This window comes from Lepisosteus platostomus, chromosome 12 (assembly GCF_059453375.1).
Source record: "Lepisosteus platostomus isolate fLepPlt1 chromosome 12, fLepPlt1.hap1, whole genome shotgun sequence".
NCBI lineage: Eukaryota > Metazoa > Chordata > Actinopteri > Semionotiformes > Lepisosteidae > Lepisosteus > Lepisosteus platostomus.
Window position 1 is genome coordinate 20,827,501 of NC_142622.1, and position 17,887 is coordinate 20,845,387.

The 17,887-nt window shown below is 36.2% G+C and overlaps 1 protein-coding gene and 1 long non-coding RNA gene across 6 annotated transcripts in view; both read right to left on the reverse strand.

Annotated features, from left to right (window-relative positions):
* LOC148651271 (uncharacterized) overlaps positions 1 to 1,510 on the reverse strand; it is a 2,874-nt gene extending 1,364 nt beyond the window's left edge. Inside the window, exons 1-2 of the long non-coding RNA XR_015925705.1 lie at positions 803 to 1,510; positions 1 to 674 (exon numbers count right to left, since the gene is read on the reverse strand). The exon at positions 1 to 674 is cut by the window's left edge and continues 1,364 nt beyond it. This is a non-coding gene — a long non-coding RNA (uncharacterized LOC148651271). The remainder of the gene's footprint in view (positions 675 to 802) is intronic.
* tsnare1 (T-SNARE Domain Containing 1) overlaps positions 1 to 17,887 on the reverse strand; it is a 244,146-nt gene that overhangs the window by 18,424 nt on the left and 207,835 nt on the right. For 3 of the 5 annotated variants that reach the window (XM_088601357.1, XM_088601359.1, XM_088601355.1), the window contains one exon: positions 1,558 to 2,607. The exons of the other annotated variants lie outside the window; for them this stretch is intronic. Coding sequence is in view for 1 of the 3 variants with exons in the window: in XM_088601359.1 (XP_088457485.1) it covers positions 2,587 to 2,607 (21 nt within the window). In the remaining 2 variants the exon portion in view is untranslated. Of the gene's footprint in view, positions 1 to 1,557; positions 2,608 to 17,887 lie in introns of those variants that run through there. 5 annotated transcript variants of the gene reach the window in all.

The window sequence follows — 17,887 nt, forward strand, 5'->3', positions numbered from 1 at the left end:
GTTTGGTTTAAAAGAATTTAGTTTTTAATCTACTTTCAATATTTATAAATGGAAATATTTTTGCTAATTTAAGAAACGTTTTAAATCGAATTATTTATTCATATACATTACATTTATGTTTCTATTGAAAGTTTGAGGTGCAAGAAATAACCCCACAGTAGACTCTGCTAAATATAAAGGTTCCAAACATCTCTTTTTCAATGTTTCTGACTTTGAATCCTTCCCTGTACCCCATAATTATCCTTGCAACAGCTCCTTAGTTTATGTCTCCTGGTGCTTTTCCAATGGACTTGTCTTTATGCCCCTGAGCATGACTGTGGCTCCATTAGTGAACCAGGTTTAAAGCCAAATCAGTATCAAAACTGGCCTTGCATTAAATTCTTCAATAGCAGGGTTAGGCTAAAAGCCTAAAACATTTAAATTAGTTTGGAAATTCAGTGGAATATACTGTAGTACCTAATATACAGTACCATACTGTACATCATACAATGTGTTTTATGATTACAGTCCCACATATGACATTTTGGAATGGACTGTATGCCTTTGTTTTTAGTGCAGTATGAATAGCTCTGTCAGACAAAATATGATTTTGAACTAGATAATGTTTGGTCAATACTTAAATGGCAAAAATCAGCTGATAAAGTATTCCATTTCAGTATTTTATATTTTTTCACCTTTGTTCTTTCTGTAAGCTTTATTTCACTTGGTAAGTACACTAAACGCTTTAAATAAATAATTTATGAATAGCAGAGTACTGTTGTGGAGATACGCACTTTATATGAGAGTCATTCAGAACAAAAACTATTGTGATTTTTGTTAATTCGTGAAACATTGCTTACGTTATATGTTCGATAAGGTGTCTTGTTTATTTTTTTTGTACCAAATTCAGCCCAACTGCAGTAGTATCTTCAAAAGTGCTATGTAAACCAAAGCATCTACTGTATATATATATAAATTCTTTGTTTGGGCAGTCCGAGGTGAAGCCTAACTGTGGCAAGCCACCTGTATATGAAACACCTGCAAGAAAATAGTTCACCTGAGGGAATGTGGGTTGAATTGGAATGTTGATTTATATAAAAAAGGATGTGTGATTTTTCCTATAGTCTCAAAGGATAAAACTGAGACTCATGCACATGTCCAAAAGCTAGAACAATTACACCAAGGACTTAACACATTTACATTTTGTTTACATTCGAGTAGGTAGCTGTAAACGGGTAAAGGTTTATTCTGTGCTGCAAGGTAAAGAAACACATCTTTTTGGCTGTGGAGCCTTCTTCAGGTGTGAGAGAGAAAGGGGAAGTACCAGAAAAATAAGGCAAAGTAGAATAAAAGACAGAGTAGTTAACAAGGGACTGGGAGCAGAGAGGAAATGGGTATAAAGCAGATGAGAATGAGTGTCTAAACTCAGGGAGAAAAGGAGGAAAGGGGTAGAAAGCCAAAAGATGCAAATGAATGAAGAAGATGAAGAGAGAATTTACAAGGAAATGAGTCTGTTGTGGAGAGAGGAGGGGGGGGGTGTGATCCAAGTTTAAGGATAATTTTGGTTTAGAATGTCTCCTCCTGCACAGTAAATGGCTGGGTATTTTCTGAATGAAATGTAGTAAATGAAGTTGCTAGAAGTACTGTACATGATGTCATCTGGGTGACACAGAATTGTCAAGAGGGGCCTTAAATGTGTTGGATACTGTATATATACTTGCAGGTGATGCAGCAGATTCTGTGGCAGGGGAAAGGGCCAGTGCATGGGAGCTGTGGACAAGAAAGTTGCTCATATTAAGTGGTTGACCATTTGAGATGATGGGGTGCTCAGGAAAGAGGGCTCCAGTGGAAGGATCATCTTGTAAGATGAGGAGGTTGTCACTGATGCTCCTGGGAATAGAATAGGGTGTATGGGTGGTAGGGAAGCACCAGTGGAATGTGGTTGTGAGTCCAGAACTTCCTATTTGGATCAATGATGTGAGGGATATTTTTGGTTCAGGTTAGGCCTCTTTTGTTTGTGTGATCATTCCAACATTTGTACTGTACACATAACATAAACACATACTATTTTTAATCTGCCTAATTTTTTTTGTAAAAGAATAACAAAAAACATATTTCAAGGACAAACACCTTGGTCAAAAGCACACACTAAATATTAAATGGAAAGCTACAGGTTCACTAGCAAGCAAACTACCACTTGGTTCTCATTTATATTAAGAATTGCATTTGTGTTCCAAAAGTGATTGGAGAGCAAGAGGAGGAGTGCAGTTCTAGCTTGGAAAGGGGTGAGGACCTGGAGACCTGGTTAAATAGCATGTACAATGTGACACTCACCTAAAAATTAAGTATAAGGTAGTCGAACAGCACATTGCCAATTCAAAAGAGTGTATGCAATAAGGATGTTTGTGGACTGTGGCTTGCTCTTACAGATGATATAGGAACAGGGCACCGTAGAGTCAAGGTTGGGAAGAGAGCGAAGGGCTTTGGCTGAAGTCTTGTAAATTGACACAATGCAGACATAATTGGTAGCCACCTTGTCAGCTACTGCATTCAGTGACCAGCCAGGATGAGAACTGAGAAGTGGGAGACTTCATTCCCCCTACTCAATCAGTGCACGGAAAGGAAACTCTGTAAAACACAAGCATACAATAGGCACCAATTACAGGGAGTAGAAAACAAGTCTGTAATTCTTCATAGTTTTTAGTGCATCTTTGATCAACTCTTTCTACACAAAGAAATTAACACCCCAATCAGAATACCATTTACACTTAAAATTAATCCAGCAAAATGCTCACGGCCTATGTAAGAGAACATTTATCATTCCGTAATAAAATATTAAAAAATCTGGATTAAAAGTTGTAAATCTTTCTGACAAGTCAGTAGTTTGCATGAGCAAAACACTATGTGCCTGTTCCTCCTTTGGACACTTTATTTCAAGTGTTGTTCAGGATTAAAATATGAAGAAACCAGGTAAATGCATATTAATTCTGCCCTTGGTAGAAATTAGCTCACTGGGAAACCATGCTAGTTCACTTACAGTACAATTAATCTTGATTTGTCTCATAGTATAATGGATTACAATTATACATTTTGCTGATGACACTAAATATTCTTTAATTTAAGACTAGACTGTTATGTTCTTCTTGGTCTTGCACAGCTCTTATCATGGGGTACACAAGAAGCTATATGGCTAGCAGATGTTAAGGAAAAACTGTATTGCCATTGAAAAAGCTTATACTGTACTGTATATAAATGAAACTTCAATTCTCTTATGTGTCTCATACTGCAAGATACTATAAAGTGTTTCTCAACTGTGGCTTTGTATTTTTATCTCCTTTATTTCTGTATAAAGTTTGTATTTCAACAACAAAAAGCTTGTTTAAAACAAAAACAATAAAGATGACGGTGGATAATAACCCTTTGGCTGTTGAAAATTTAACAGTTTCACAGAGACGTGAGGGCTGCTTTTCAAATGTTTCTTCCTTTTTTTTTCAATCCAGACTGACAACAGCATGCCCTGGAGGCCAGCATGCACATGTAAAGGTTTGAAAGCACAGCTGCCCTCTTGAGAAAATGAAACAGCTTTGGAAGGAAAAATGCCTAACTGAGCCAAACAATGTGGGAATCTCTACACAAATTTCCCTGTGGGTATTCCAGATAATAGCACAGTTTAGTAATATTTTAATATTTAAACAAAGCCCTCCAGCTCCCCATCACTGTGTCCCATGAGAGAAAGTCTCCAGGTCCCCAAAGCACCCACATGCCCCCCTTGTCTCTTCTTTCTGTTCAGTTGCTCTTTCTGGAAGATGGTGAGCATTGCTTCCCTAATTACAAATGCTAATGCATGTGCTCCATTGTACCAAGAGGTATTAATGCCATAGAAATGACACGTGCTTATTCAGAAACATTTTAATTAGTCTGTAATTATCTTATTCTACCAATTAACAAACTACATCCCTGATTTGTCTGGCATCTACCCATCTTCCCCTCTTAGCAAGGTAGCCAGCCAGGGGTTTCCTCTGCCCTCTGTGTAACACAGCAGCTTTCACTCACAGGCTACAGTAGTGTACCGTTTTCTGCTTCTCCTGCTGGACCTACAGTTAAATACCATATCTCTCTGACTAAGAACTTGATAGAACATTAAACTGATCCAATTAAATTCAATAATTAGTCTAGTTAATTAATTAAGCAGAGGTGGAAGAAAAACTGCAAGACTCCAAAGGCCCTGTTCTCTGATTGAGCTGGATATTTGATACCCCCAAACATCAACCAGTGTATTGTCAAGCTCAGCTCAGAGGGCTATTTTGGCTGTGTAATGGTGTCATTAGCTACTTCCTACAATCATATGTTGAAGGTTCTTTGCAAAAACACTAATGGGAAACTATAAATTGTCTAGTCAGGAGCTGGGGTGTAATACCCAGTTGTGAAGCAACAGTAACTACTGCATCGTTTGTGGAGGATTGTGCATAATTAATATAACTGAGCCTCTTTAACCCAGAACAACACAGAAAAACAATCAACAACAAGAAAAACTCCCCAGAGGAAGCAACGGTGTTTAACACTAAGAAATGAACTTGTGTTTCCATAGGAAATGTGTCTATGTACAGTAGCTCATCAGAAGCAGCAGAGTATCATACTATAGGTGTGAGTTAAATAAAATACATTTGAAATTCAGATTGAGGTTTTTTAATATATGATAAAAGTAGGCAGTAATAATAATTAAAAGAGATCAATATGTAAAATAAAAAATGAGCATAACTGAGCAATAATATTGGAGTGAAAGAATACATTTGAAGATCAAATATAGGCATATTAAAGATCGTTAGTGTTTTGTTGATCATCCAGGCCTCACCTGCAGAGAAAGACATAGTTCCTGACATCTTTCTCACACACTGCCAAGATGTTTCCTGATTCTATTGATTCCTGGGTGCTACAGGAAATATATTATACTTATTTATTTTGTTTTTTCTTTAAACAAATGTTGCTTGCTTTCATTAAAATCACATACTAACCCCTTCTCATTGTCTGTTTGTTCCTGACTTGAAATGCCTTCTCTTTGAATGTGATGCATAATGAAATACATATAAATCAAAAACAATGGAAAACAAATGTATGTTAATTGTAATAAAAGCAAAAGAGCAGATCAACAAATTATAAAATACAAAAAAGACAACTCAAGACTTTGATTTAACAGAGTCCCACTCACAATTAATCTGCTAATCTTTGTACATCTCTGCTAATAAGAGATGGAGCTACCTTCCTTTTAGAAGCTACTGAATAATGGATTCCTTCTAAAATGTCAATTATGCATACTATAAGATGTAGGCCACAATGTTCCCACCATTATAATTGTCATTAAAAGAGAATGTACATCTTTACCAAGCACAGAGGGAGCAGCTAGGAGAGCTATTGCGCTGTTGGAAATACAGCACTGCTCTCAGTATGAGCTGGGCATTACATTAAAAAATTGGAGGTGAAAAGAAAAAAATATATTGAATTTCACTTCCCATTAATATAGAAATCCAAGGCATGCCAGAAATGAAGAAAGTAAAACTATTTAAAATGTATGGATATTGTCAAAGTGAAGGGAGATTATGTAGAAGAAAAAAAAGACATTTTGAACAGAGGACTAATGGGAAGTGTACAGTATCTTGACAGGAGCTGGATCACAGTTACTGCCTCTGAAGGATGAAGAGATTCAGCCCTGTCAGATCAGCCCTTCTCTAACGGGCCCAGTGTCAGCACGCAGAGACACAGAGAGAGGAGGAGAACAGGCTGGTGCTTTGAAGTGGTGGAGCGCCACTGCGATTAGAAGGCGCCACCCCCCTACACCCCACCAGAGATGAGGGCTCAAACGGCTAAGCGCACATCAAAGCCAGCTTTAGCAGCATGACTGAAAAACAAAATCCCCCCTTTTGAGTGTTCTGCAGAAGGATGGCGGGTGCGAAACAGACAGCTCCTGAGGATGGCAGACATTGTTTGAAGAGGATCAGATGGTTGAAAAGCAAACTGCAGTCAGAGCTTTGGATGCAGGGGGCACTAGAGAACCTGGGCACTGTTTCTTTTTGGATTAGACCTAACCTGAAACTCTCATCTCTCTCATTCATGAAGACATGGAGAGACCAATGTCAAGTGAAGGAGAGCACCTTGCAAAACTGATGAAGCTGGTCTTTTGGAATGTCAATGTCAATTTTTGATATCTTATTTTAATTGAACCAAGTGGGTGAAAGTATTCATTATTCCTTGCTTTATGGTCACGTGCTCAGATTCTTAACAGCAAGCCAAAGTGGAGCAGAAAATCAATGAAATAATAAGAATAAAAATTAGATCTTTAACATCTTAATTTTGGGACTGCAGTTGATTAGCTAGCAAAGTTAAAAAGATCACAATGGCCTAATTGATGGTGAAACTTAAAGAACCAAAGCACAACATTTAAAAGTAAGATGTAGAAAATTCACAGAGTACTGAAGCACAAAGTAATACAAAATTAAAAATCTCAACACAACATTCAGAAAATAAGATCCTGTAAAAAGCAGAAAAAAGCTAGAATAGAGGGGCCTGCATTTCCAGATTCTTATATGGTTTCCTGACATTATTCCCGAAAATGTGAGTCCAATCAATAAGAGGCAAGAATAAACATCAAATAAAAGCCCAACAAATTCCCTTGCAGAACTTACTTGCGCTCAGTGGATGAATGGTATAACTATACCTTCTGGCATCCCTCTCAAAATTAGAAAGAAGACCATGAAAAAATATAATTTTATTCATACCGCAAAGTAAAACAAATTTTTGCCCCATCTTCACCATTCTCAAAGTAAACTTCTTTAATCTCAGACTAAACAAGAATTATAATTCAGCTGTTTGACAAAGTGTAAATACTATCAGTCTCCCTTTAGAGCCTCAATCATTCAGACCGCTGCCTGCAATCAATAAAACTGGCATTTCGCTGCCATTTTCCACATTCAGCTTCTGAATTGGCTGTTGACAAATGAGTTCCCTTTGGCAAACAGGTTAATCTACTTCTCTGTAAACCTTGGTGGGCACAGTGAGGCTAATTTAACTGCTATCCTTGAGTCTCTGTAGTACTGTACACACTAAAGACAGGGAAGACTATTTGACTGGAACAGTTCCCTGGTCTCTTCTTTCTGTTTGAGATTTAACACTTAGACATGCAAATGTTGGGGATGTAATTTTCCCTTTAAGGGTAACAAGTTTATGATTAAAAAGGGGAAGCTTTCATGGTACTGTATATGGAATATGATTGGTACGATGTTTGTTCATACTGTTCAGTACATAGAAGATGTGCTGTTGCCGATTATTCATTGATAACAATCATGACTGAGAAAGTTGTAGTCTTTAATTAAATGGACTTGTATGAAGTACACTGGTGGAAAGAATGCACAATGCCTTTCCAGGTTTTTTCAAGTATTTCGTGTATTTGCTAAATAATGGATTTGGTCCATATATTATCATGAACACCCTCAAAGCCTTGCCGCTCCAATCTTCGGAACTCCTTCAACCCTCTTGCCCCTTTCTGCTGTCCACTGTGTGTGGGCCTGGCAGTTTTTCCAGCAAAGGAAGCTTATTCCACATGTCAGGGACTTGCAGATGATTGGGTTGGTGTAATGACAGATTAAGCCTATGGCTGGCAGATTTGGTGAATCTTACACATTAGCCCAATCAGCTTTAGCTAATCTCTTCCTTTTACTGCTCACTGAAAGATAGACAGGGAGAAAGGCAGCCTGCAAAGCAAGGAGCTTGATTTGTTTGGATTTATAGCAATCCAAGTGTTATGTAACCTTAGACAGTTAAAATTTAATCAGTGTTTGATTTAGATTTACTGCACCTACAGTATGTAATATAAATTGACCAGGAAATTAGTCAGTCATGTAAAAATCCCAAAGCCTCAATAAAGTTTAGGGAAAGGTGACTGAGAATATTGATTCTTTCAACCAGAATAGAACTGATTTTCCCTTCACCATCAGATTAAACTGGAAACAGTATGGAAAAGCTTCAGAATCTAATGCTTGATTTATAAAAGTGTTTCTTATTTATTCATCTACTGCAGTCTAAAATTCTGTTACTGTTATGAAATACACTTTATCGAAAACGAAATACAGTACAACTCTCAGGTCCAATTGATTTAATTGAGTATATTAAACATAGTTATTAGTCTGGATAGAATCATATGCGTGGTGCACCACTCTTTTTGTGCTGCTGCAGCCAGTGGTGAAATCTGACCAGTTGCGATTGATGTCCCTTCTAGATTTCATTGTGGGGCTGGTTCCATATGTGAATGAGAACATCCACTGTGTTGAGCTCACGTTTGGAGAAAATCTGAGAGCAGAAAGACCTCAACTTTCTCTTTGTTGTTCCATAGAACTGTCTTGCATTGTGCTGCTGGAACACTTTTCAGATTAGCTTGCAAGACTAGAAAAGAATTAGATCAAGAATTTCATCAAAATATTACTCAACAACAATGTAACCCGGAATCTCATCCAAAGGCATTCTGGTATTAAGAGAGTTACACCTCTCATTGCAACTCTTATACAGCGCCACTTGTAGACATGAACAACACAACAGTCAGCATCACTGCAATGTATAAAATTGTCTTCTATTAAGCATCAAAGTGATTTGATACAATGTGTTTCAGACAAAAAAGGCTATTTTTTATTAACCTTGTCATTTGGGGTTTCATATGACTCACACTTATAATAATATAATGTCACTTCATTTAATCTATAATACATAACCAATGTTCCTTATTTATGACTTATGCAACAGTGATATTATTAAGGAAAGTGCAAGCCAAATTGTATTTTCTTCAGGGATTTTACCATTTGAAACACAATAGCTGCCTTAAAAAAAGGAAAATATGGATTATTTACTACTGAACACAAAATTGGATATAATAACTAACATAACACACAAGGTTTTTGATTGACAAAGAGGGGGGGACCTGGTCCATGATCATCTAATGACTCCACATTTCACATAAGTCTGTCTCAATAAAAAGAACTAAACCACTTGAAGTAGACTGCTCAAGATATGTTGCTAAGTAAAGCAGTTGACTGCACTTTCTTTGGAGTGTGAATACCCTTTCAACTTGCTGCCTTATGGTTTCTGTATTTTTATTGCAAGTAAAATGTGTAGTATGCTACTGTGTGTGTCAAGACTGTCAGGTTTGCCAAGCTCGAAGGAAGACCTCTCTTGTTTCTGCTGTGAGCTAAGTTCACATGACAAAGGAAAATGCAAGTTCTGCATTGGAATTGAGGAGACAGAGATAGCAAAAAAGCCAAACGAATTAGTTAAATTAAATACATCATGGTCCACTTAACAAATTTATACTGGGAAACTTAAAATGTTCACTCTTACTCTGAGAAGAGGCAGTTTACAATTAACCCAGTTTAATTAGAAGTTATTTGACATTAAATGGCTGCTTTATAATTCATTATTTACATCCTATTGCTTGTGTTTACTGATTCCTTACAAGCAACAATTGGATTAAAGCATTGTCTGTTGTAACAAGCAAAAAAAGTGTAAGATGAATGAATCATTACACACCTGGCATTTGCAGAAGATTGAGACAATTTTATTTTCTCTAAATATTATGAGTTATCCATTAACCTTCACAATTTACAGGAGTGTTTACGGGAGTAACTTTAGTAAATCTTAATCACACTAGCTGCATCTTCTGCAGTTTCATAGAGTATTGCTCTAAGGACTAAGGTCACTAAGGTCAAAATAAAATTACTATTGACTGAATATAAGTCAACGCTTACTGTGCATCATGCTCAATACATTCATCACTATCAGAAAACATTGTATTTCTGGTGAAGGTTGAGGCAAACCATAGTCTATCCTGAAAGCATGGGCAAAGGCACTACACCCTAGGTGGGATTCCTGTTCATTGGAGGATTTCACACACAGAATATCTAGAGACACAGAAAAACGTACAGTAACTAGTGTTTCTTTGAAAGATGGGATAAGACCAGAGAGGAGAAACCGATGTGAAAAAATGAAGAACATGCAAATGTACCTCAGTGAGAAATGAAACCCAGGACATACTGTAAGTTGTCCTGATCACCACACCCGAGGTCATAGCTCATACAATAATTCATAGTTACTGTAAATGTACGAGTCTCTTAACTGAAAAGAGACAGATCTGTTCACAAAGCCATCCACCATTCACCTTTTAGGAATGGGAAATTTCAAATCTGCCAGAGCAATGATGGGCATTAACTTTGTTGTTTATTTTCCCAGAAGCATCAAAACAACCCTATTAAATCAAGTACTCACCCAGTAATTAATCTCAATGCAGCTGACTATTTTTCAAAGCTAATGGGGTTTATAATTTACATAAGGCAAGTTTACCAACAAAGCTTTTCCTAAGAGGATTTGAATTCCAACACTGAGCTTATTGTCACACTTGTCTTCTACAAGGATTAACAGCACCAAGCCTGGAGAACGCAAATAAACTCTGGGACAGAGTATTGAAATCTGGTTCCACATCATGTTTTTGCTATTTAGGGACAAGAAAAAGTGTTGCAATCTACTTATTATTTCAGAATTCATAGTAGATTTAGCGATTTCTTATGGGAAAATTTATTGATTTTGGGGCTTTAAAACATTGAGTGAGAAGAAAGTGTTTTTAATTATCTGCTTGATTCGAAGATGATTTTGCATTATAAAATCTGTGTGTCTGTGTTCTCATATTAATTAGTTTTAATTAGTCACTCCCAAATCAGCTAACATTTTGTAATTTAAAAGACTAACCACTCGATATTAAAAAAGACTGAAGAGCTGCATACTGTATTTTGAAAACACAAGATAAATACAAGATCTAAATGTGGTGTTCTTTTCTATCATATGAAGGTCTCCTTAATAAAAACAAAAATCAAAGCATTAAAAAAACACAAGAGACTTCCTTCCTGTTATCTTGAAAGGTACTATACAGAACATTGCATTTTTTACTTTACTCTGGCTTTCTTTTATCACTCATCCGTCCTTCGGATGAGACGTAAAACCGAGGTCCTGACTCTCTGTGGTCATTAAAAATCCCAGGGTGTTTCTCGAAAAGAGTAGGGGTGTAACCCCGGCATCCTGGCCAAATTTCCCCATCGGCTGTTATCAATCATGGCCTCCTAACAATCCCCCTCTGTGAATTGGCTTCATTACTCTGCTCTCCTCCCCACTGATAGCTGATGTGTGGTGAGCGTTCTGGCGCACTATGGCTGCCGTCGCATCATCCAGGTGGATGCTGCACATTGGTGGTGGTGGAGGGGAGTCCCCATTACCTGTAAAGAGCTTTGAGTGGAGTGTCCAGAAAAAGCGCTATATAAGTGTAAGCAATTATTATTATTATTATTATTATAGTGTAATTCAATGGCATCAATAAGCAGATATATATGTGATTTGTAAGTGTTTGACACACTTAAAAGCTTGTCTAAGATACCACAACACAAGTTTTATACTAAAATATAATGTTTCAGTTGCTTGTACTGTAATTCAAACACTTTATCTAGAAAGAATAAATATCCTTTATATGCAGATGTGATTGACTAATTGGTACAGACTATGACATTTGTTTCTTTAACTTTTTGTATGCTTTTATATTGACAGTGTAAGGATATGAACAAGTAATAGGTTTATTCTATGCTGAAAAGAGAAGAAAGAAAACACAATGTTTCGGCAGTGGAGCCTTCTTCTGGTGTCACCTGGTGTCCACAGCCAAAACATTTTTTTTTCTCTTTTCAGCATGGAATAAACCTATTACTTGTTCCTTTGCAGGCTACACATGCTAACGCAGCTACCCACCTGAACTAGTGTAAGCATATGAGTGAAATAAATAGATTATTTACAAGTACAAATTAGTTAGACAATACTGTCCTCTTTCACCATTTCTTTTCATCTAATATTATGATTAAATTATTAATTTAAAAATAATTAACATATTATTTTTAGTGATCAAATTAAAATGTTAAAATAGACATAACTTTAAAACTTAAACATAACAACTTTTGAAGCCCAAATTGTCACTCCCTTATAAGTTGCAAACACCTTTTGCTGATAAATGCTAAAATAATAAAAGCAGACTACAGTATATTATATTTAGCCGCTAAAGCAGCTTTTCTCTCTGTGAAACAGAGAAGACAGTGATAATCTACAGTAAAAGAGGCTTATTCAAATGATTTAAAAGAGAAGCTGTCAATGCTCTAACAAGTTTTGAAACACAGGAAAAGCTAATAAAATACACTAACAAGAAAGAATCAGGAACTTTTAAACTACTGTAGGAAGAACAGCAAACCATTTTTCTTTTCATGAGGCTTTTTAACAGCATTAGACATTTGTTGGAGACAACCAACAGATGAAAGGGTCCATCTTTCTGTTAAGTTGTACTATAAGTACTGCCTTAGGGACTCACAATGCTTCCTTTTTTCATGCAAGTTCTTTCTCCATGTGTTTGTATGTAGATTAAGAGAACCCTGCTACTGGCTCTCAGTTACTTTCCAATTCTGATCCTGTACTCCCACCTTTTGTGCACCATGTGCTTTTCTTGCGTAAGTCTGGAAAAGACCCAAACTGTTGCAATTATTAAAACATTATGTTTATTGTTTCAACATTTATTAAAAGTAGGATGCCACTTTATTATGTCTTTGGCAATTTTCGTAGTGCTTCCCTACAGATATTTTGAAAAGGTTTAATCTTTTCATATTCATGTATGAATCTAGTGGATATACACTAGTAATGGAGTCAGGATCAGCAATACATTGTTGTAAGGAATATTCAAGAACCTTGTACAAAAATTCTTATGTTAACACTCCATTCTGTTTCCCTTTTATGAAACAATATACTGTAGGAACTGATAATGGTGCTTTATAAGATACGGAGAAAATACATTAAAAAAGACCTTGGGTCATTAAAACTTTAAGACTGCCTTTATCTTTACTGACTAACCTTTCCAAAAGACATTGTGATTAACATATTATACTGCCTATCTTGTGATAACTATCAATTGTTTTCACAGATGTTTTATTTTATTCATATACAGTAATTTTCTTTATACTGGCACTCTGCATCATTTAGACTAGTGTTTAGAGTTTAATGTCTCTAATTTTTGTATTACAACTTTTGTATATTTCTATAGCAAGAAAAGTTCTCTTTGTTGTACTTGAAGTTCCCAGGATTTGACACATGCAGTTTATTTTAAGGCCTGTTAGATTTCGGTAGTTAATTTAATTATTAGGTACCATTTATTAAAAGTTCACCAAATTGATTTGCTAAATTCTCATTCATTCATCATTCTGAAAGGCTGTAATGGTTTTGCATTCCCCATCTTGTTGTCATTATTTAACTAAATATATCTCTGAGTAATTACAAATGTATCACAAACCTAAAACTATTTTCATCTCGTACGTTACTGTACCAGAACAGCTGGATCACAGAGAGCCCATATTGGTTTAAGTTACTAGAGGATGACTTTGGGACACTCTAGAAAGAGAACTTTAAGGGTCTGTGTCTGTATTTGTCAGTATCAGAGGAAACTAATGCAGCTGTTTTTTTTGTTGGGTTTCTTTATAAACATAATTAGCTCAGAGAGGAGTTTATTTTGTAGTCAGATCAGACCTGTATAATGTTATGATGAGTACTACAGTACTTACAGATAGCTAGAAAACATACAGTATAAATAATAAACATAAAATACATAAGACCAGTGTTTTTCATACATTATGTATTATTGGTATCTCATAAAAATCCTGAATGATAGATCAGCCACTTGTGTGTAGGTAGCACTGCTACTAACTCTTACATACAATATTACTTTTTTTTAGTTGGTCAATTTTATTATTGTGTTAATAAAATGGTTTATTATATTCTTTGAATCTGTGTGTGTACATTTGTTGTTACTTGTAGGCATAGAGTTTACTGTCTTAATTACTAATTACCAAACCTTCTTCTTTTTTGCATTCTTTGAGCTTATAAACATTTGTCTCAAGCAGTATTGATTCACAGAAAATTATAAACCCATAGAATCAAACAATTAAAAGAGTTCTCAGTTCATTTTGGTTTAGACACCAGGGATCGTAAATACCTTTAGTTGAGGGCATTAAAGCTGGTTCTTTGCAGACCACTTTCTTTAATATAAACTTACTCTACAATACTATTATTTGTCATGACATGTTTGTGGTATTAAAGTTTCTATAATTTTTTATTGGAGAAATATAAATGTATTACGAATCATTTATAATAAAACACACCTACATTAAAGCTTTCCGCATGGGCAAGGAAAGATTTTTTGCTTTTGGCAGAAAGGTGATTGTGCGGCCACACTGATTTAGTAGCTGGTCCAAGAAATGGCCATGTTCTTTCAAGGTTAGTAACAGGCTCTCTTCTGTTGCAGAACACAGATTAAAGTATCTGCTTAGAGAAAGAGGATTGCGTAAGAGAAGGGAAGTTCCTCTCTGTGTATTACTATCTTGTGCACATGTCAACAAGCACATTAAAGTGATAACGCAAAGAAAGTAAGACCACAAAATGTGTCTTCCACTTGTACTGTAATCCAATGTCAAGATCTGTGAGAGGAACAGGGACAACATACTTCTCATTTGAGTCGCTTTTAATAAGCTACTACTGAATCAGAGCCTGTTAGCTGTGCTGTCATATTTTTTACTGTAGAGAACCTCTTAGTCTAGCCAGGGCAGAAGATTTATCTTCATAGCAATGCTAAACTCACTTTATAATTGCTTATACCAATAAAAATGCAATGGTTACACAAGGGAAAGCATAACCACAGAAATATGAAGGACCTTGCTAACAAATGCTAGGATTATGTACATTTTGTAGAAAGCATGTTATATTTTGTAGTCATGCTTAAAATGGGAAAACTACAGTATATCAGCATTTGCATTTTTGAGTTCTTAGGCCTTCATGTATCTAAAACTGAAGTTTGGATTGCAGTCATTGCAATTTCACGCCATATTTATACATCTTGCTTTCTTCAGGGAAGCTGCATTTTGGCCTCAATTATTATCTGGCTGAAGAAACCATATTATATAGAAGGCCTTCCCCTGGCAGTCAGTGACATGCTTTCTGGGTTTAGTGCCAGGACTTGTGCTCTGCCAGCCCCCGTTCTGGCATTAATTGATCTTCTTTACTCCAAGTCCAAGTAAGCATCGTAGATTCAGGAGGTTATGATGCGCTGTCTTTTTTGTTCACAAGATTCATGCCAAATCGGCTGCAGCTTGAAAAAAAAATAGGAAGCCACAGTGTTTAGATTATTCCCTCAGCTGATTGTGCCATAGAGGGCTGCGGTATGGAGCCATTTCAGAGGACCTCCATAAATTGTATTTGCAAATTTCTTCACTCATGTACTGTACATATTTCAAGATACTAATGCAATACTGTATTCTTTACAACATCAATTACTATAAATATTAATGACTATTACTTACATTCCTAGCATTTATACAGTGATTAAGGATAATGTCCAGCATTCATTAAGCACCATGCATCACACTGTAAAGTGGAAAAGTGAGAAGCTACTTCACAATAGAATTAATGGGGACATTTTGGGAAAGTCCGAAGCAAAATTGACCCACTTCATTGTACATACTGTACATTTAAAAGGTAATAACAATATACATTAATATTATTATCTGCCCTATATACAGTATACTTTATTTATGGTGTTTCTTTTAAAGAAATTACATTGAATTTTAAATACTGTGATATCTGATGTTTGGTTTGATTTCATTATAAGAAAACCTAAGTAAATTAATTGACGTGACTAATAAAGCTACGGAAAAAAAACATCTAGAAGGGAATGTTAACAATTATATGTGACATTTTCGTTTCAAAGGAAACCAAATGCTTCAAATAAAAGAAGCTTCCCACTTCATTTAGCATTGAGATCACCCACCTTGGTGACCTGCAGCAGGAGCTTTACAACACAGCACAACATATCAGTTGGGAAGATGAAATTAGATCACAAGCTGAATTAAAGGGGTCGATTTAGGAAGGCAAGATTGTGCAAGCTCAAGGTAGAAATTCTTGCCAGGACTCCAGGGTTAACACCCTTACTTTACAAGCAGAGCTACTGTAGAATACCTTTAATCACCAGGTAGTCAGGAACTTAATTATCTCATTGGTAATTGGTGTCCTCTGTCACCATAGCAGGGCCTTAAATTGGATTTTCAGTTCTAGAAAGAAAAGTGTCACCTTCTTGTTCCTCTGTACTACTTTTACAGCAACCTGGAGGTCTCCCATTTGTGTACTAACCAACCCCAGCATTGCCTACCTTCCTAGACTTGAACAGGCTACAGGCTACAGGGTGGTAATGCTACTAAGGAGGCAAAACATCCTTACAAAGTATATATATGATACATCCTTTTCAAGACTCAAAGTTCACACACTCAACTCAAGAAAATAATGTAACTACTTCATCTGCAAAACAGTGGTAGGTACTTATTAAACTGTAATGGATATCATTAAGAAAATAGTATTGTCAGCCAATTACATTTTCACCATTAGCATGACAAACAGGTCTTTGATTTTAACAGATTCTTTCTTGTGCCATACCTGCCCTGTGAGGGCAGATTGTTAAGGATGTTGTCTCAAGCTCTGCCAAATCTCAGTGTGTTTCAGTGTAACTTAAATTTGCCATTCATCAACATAATTAAATTGTAGCAGCTGCAAAAACAATACCAAGTGGACTTTTGACATTAGCACTAAGCACAGATGTCCCCCCAAGGCCATAATCCCATGAAGGTAATGGTTATTGAGCACTAGAATTATTGAAGTGCCAGACACCTTGACTTGGGAATACTGTAGCAACTCTGTTCTTAATAGCATTACAGCACCGTACTTCTGTATCTCTTACATATCACAAATCGGTCCTGGTGGAGATAATTACGCACAGAAGTGCAGAGAGGTTGGGATAGGGATGGGGAATTTACTCATACATCTCCCTGCTTTTTATCTGTATTAGATACCAACATTCTGATTAGAGACAGAGCATGAATGTTTTATGCAAGAATATGAAAGTTTGTTTATGGGTGCATCAGTGACAGTTTGAGAAATATGATCTTATTTGTGCAGTTAAAGAACCTGTGTGTTCCAATGTTATTCCGAGGTTCTAGTTCCAACCTGGAAGAAAAAATAATCTAAGAGATGTCTGCCAATGAGCCATTTTAATCACATACAGTAGCTTGTTTGATTGAAAGAAACTAACTGATCTACAGATGTCATCCCCCCAGTTCTTGAAAGAAGCAGAGGTTGACTTGGATCACATGGCTAGGATCCCCTAGCTAGGAAATGTGATTCTTTTACAGAATCTACATTACTGATATAAATCAGGAAGAGCAGTGATCTTCATACAGATCCCTGGGGTACTCTGCTTATTCGATCAGCCCAGTGTGAGTGTTCACTACTTATCTGGCCTTTTTTTTCTATTAATTAACCTTTTTTAACCCAATTGTATACATTCCCTTTAATGCCTGCCCCTTCATCTAAAAATATGTCATCTACAACTAATGTGCATGACTGGTGAAAATGATAACAGCAACAAAGCACAGTACAAACAGTAACTGCAAGGCCATGTTGGGACCATTTCCTGTTACATACTGTATGACCATATGACAGAAGACCTACAGTATGCTGCTGTTATTAACCAATCTATCTTAGGAAATGTGGAAAAGAGAATTCTATATATTGAAATAATTAAAAAATACATCGTTTCCCAAATTGCTATTATTGAGAGACCTATGGAATCAAAATCAGTCCCTAAAACAGTTATTGACATTCTTGAAAATTGAACAGCTCCCAAACAATAATGGGCAAAATGAAAAGGGAGACTGTGTAAGAAGAAAAAAAAATGTTGTTATCAGTAAAGGAGAACAAAAGTGCAAAG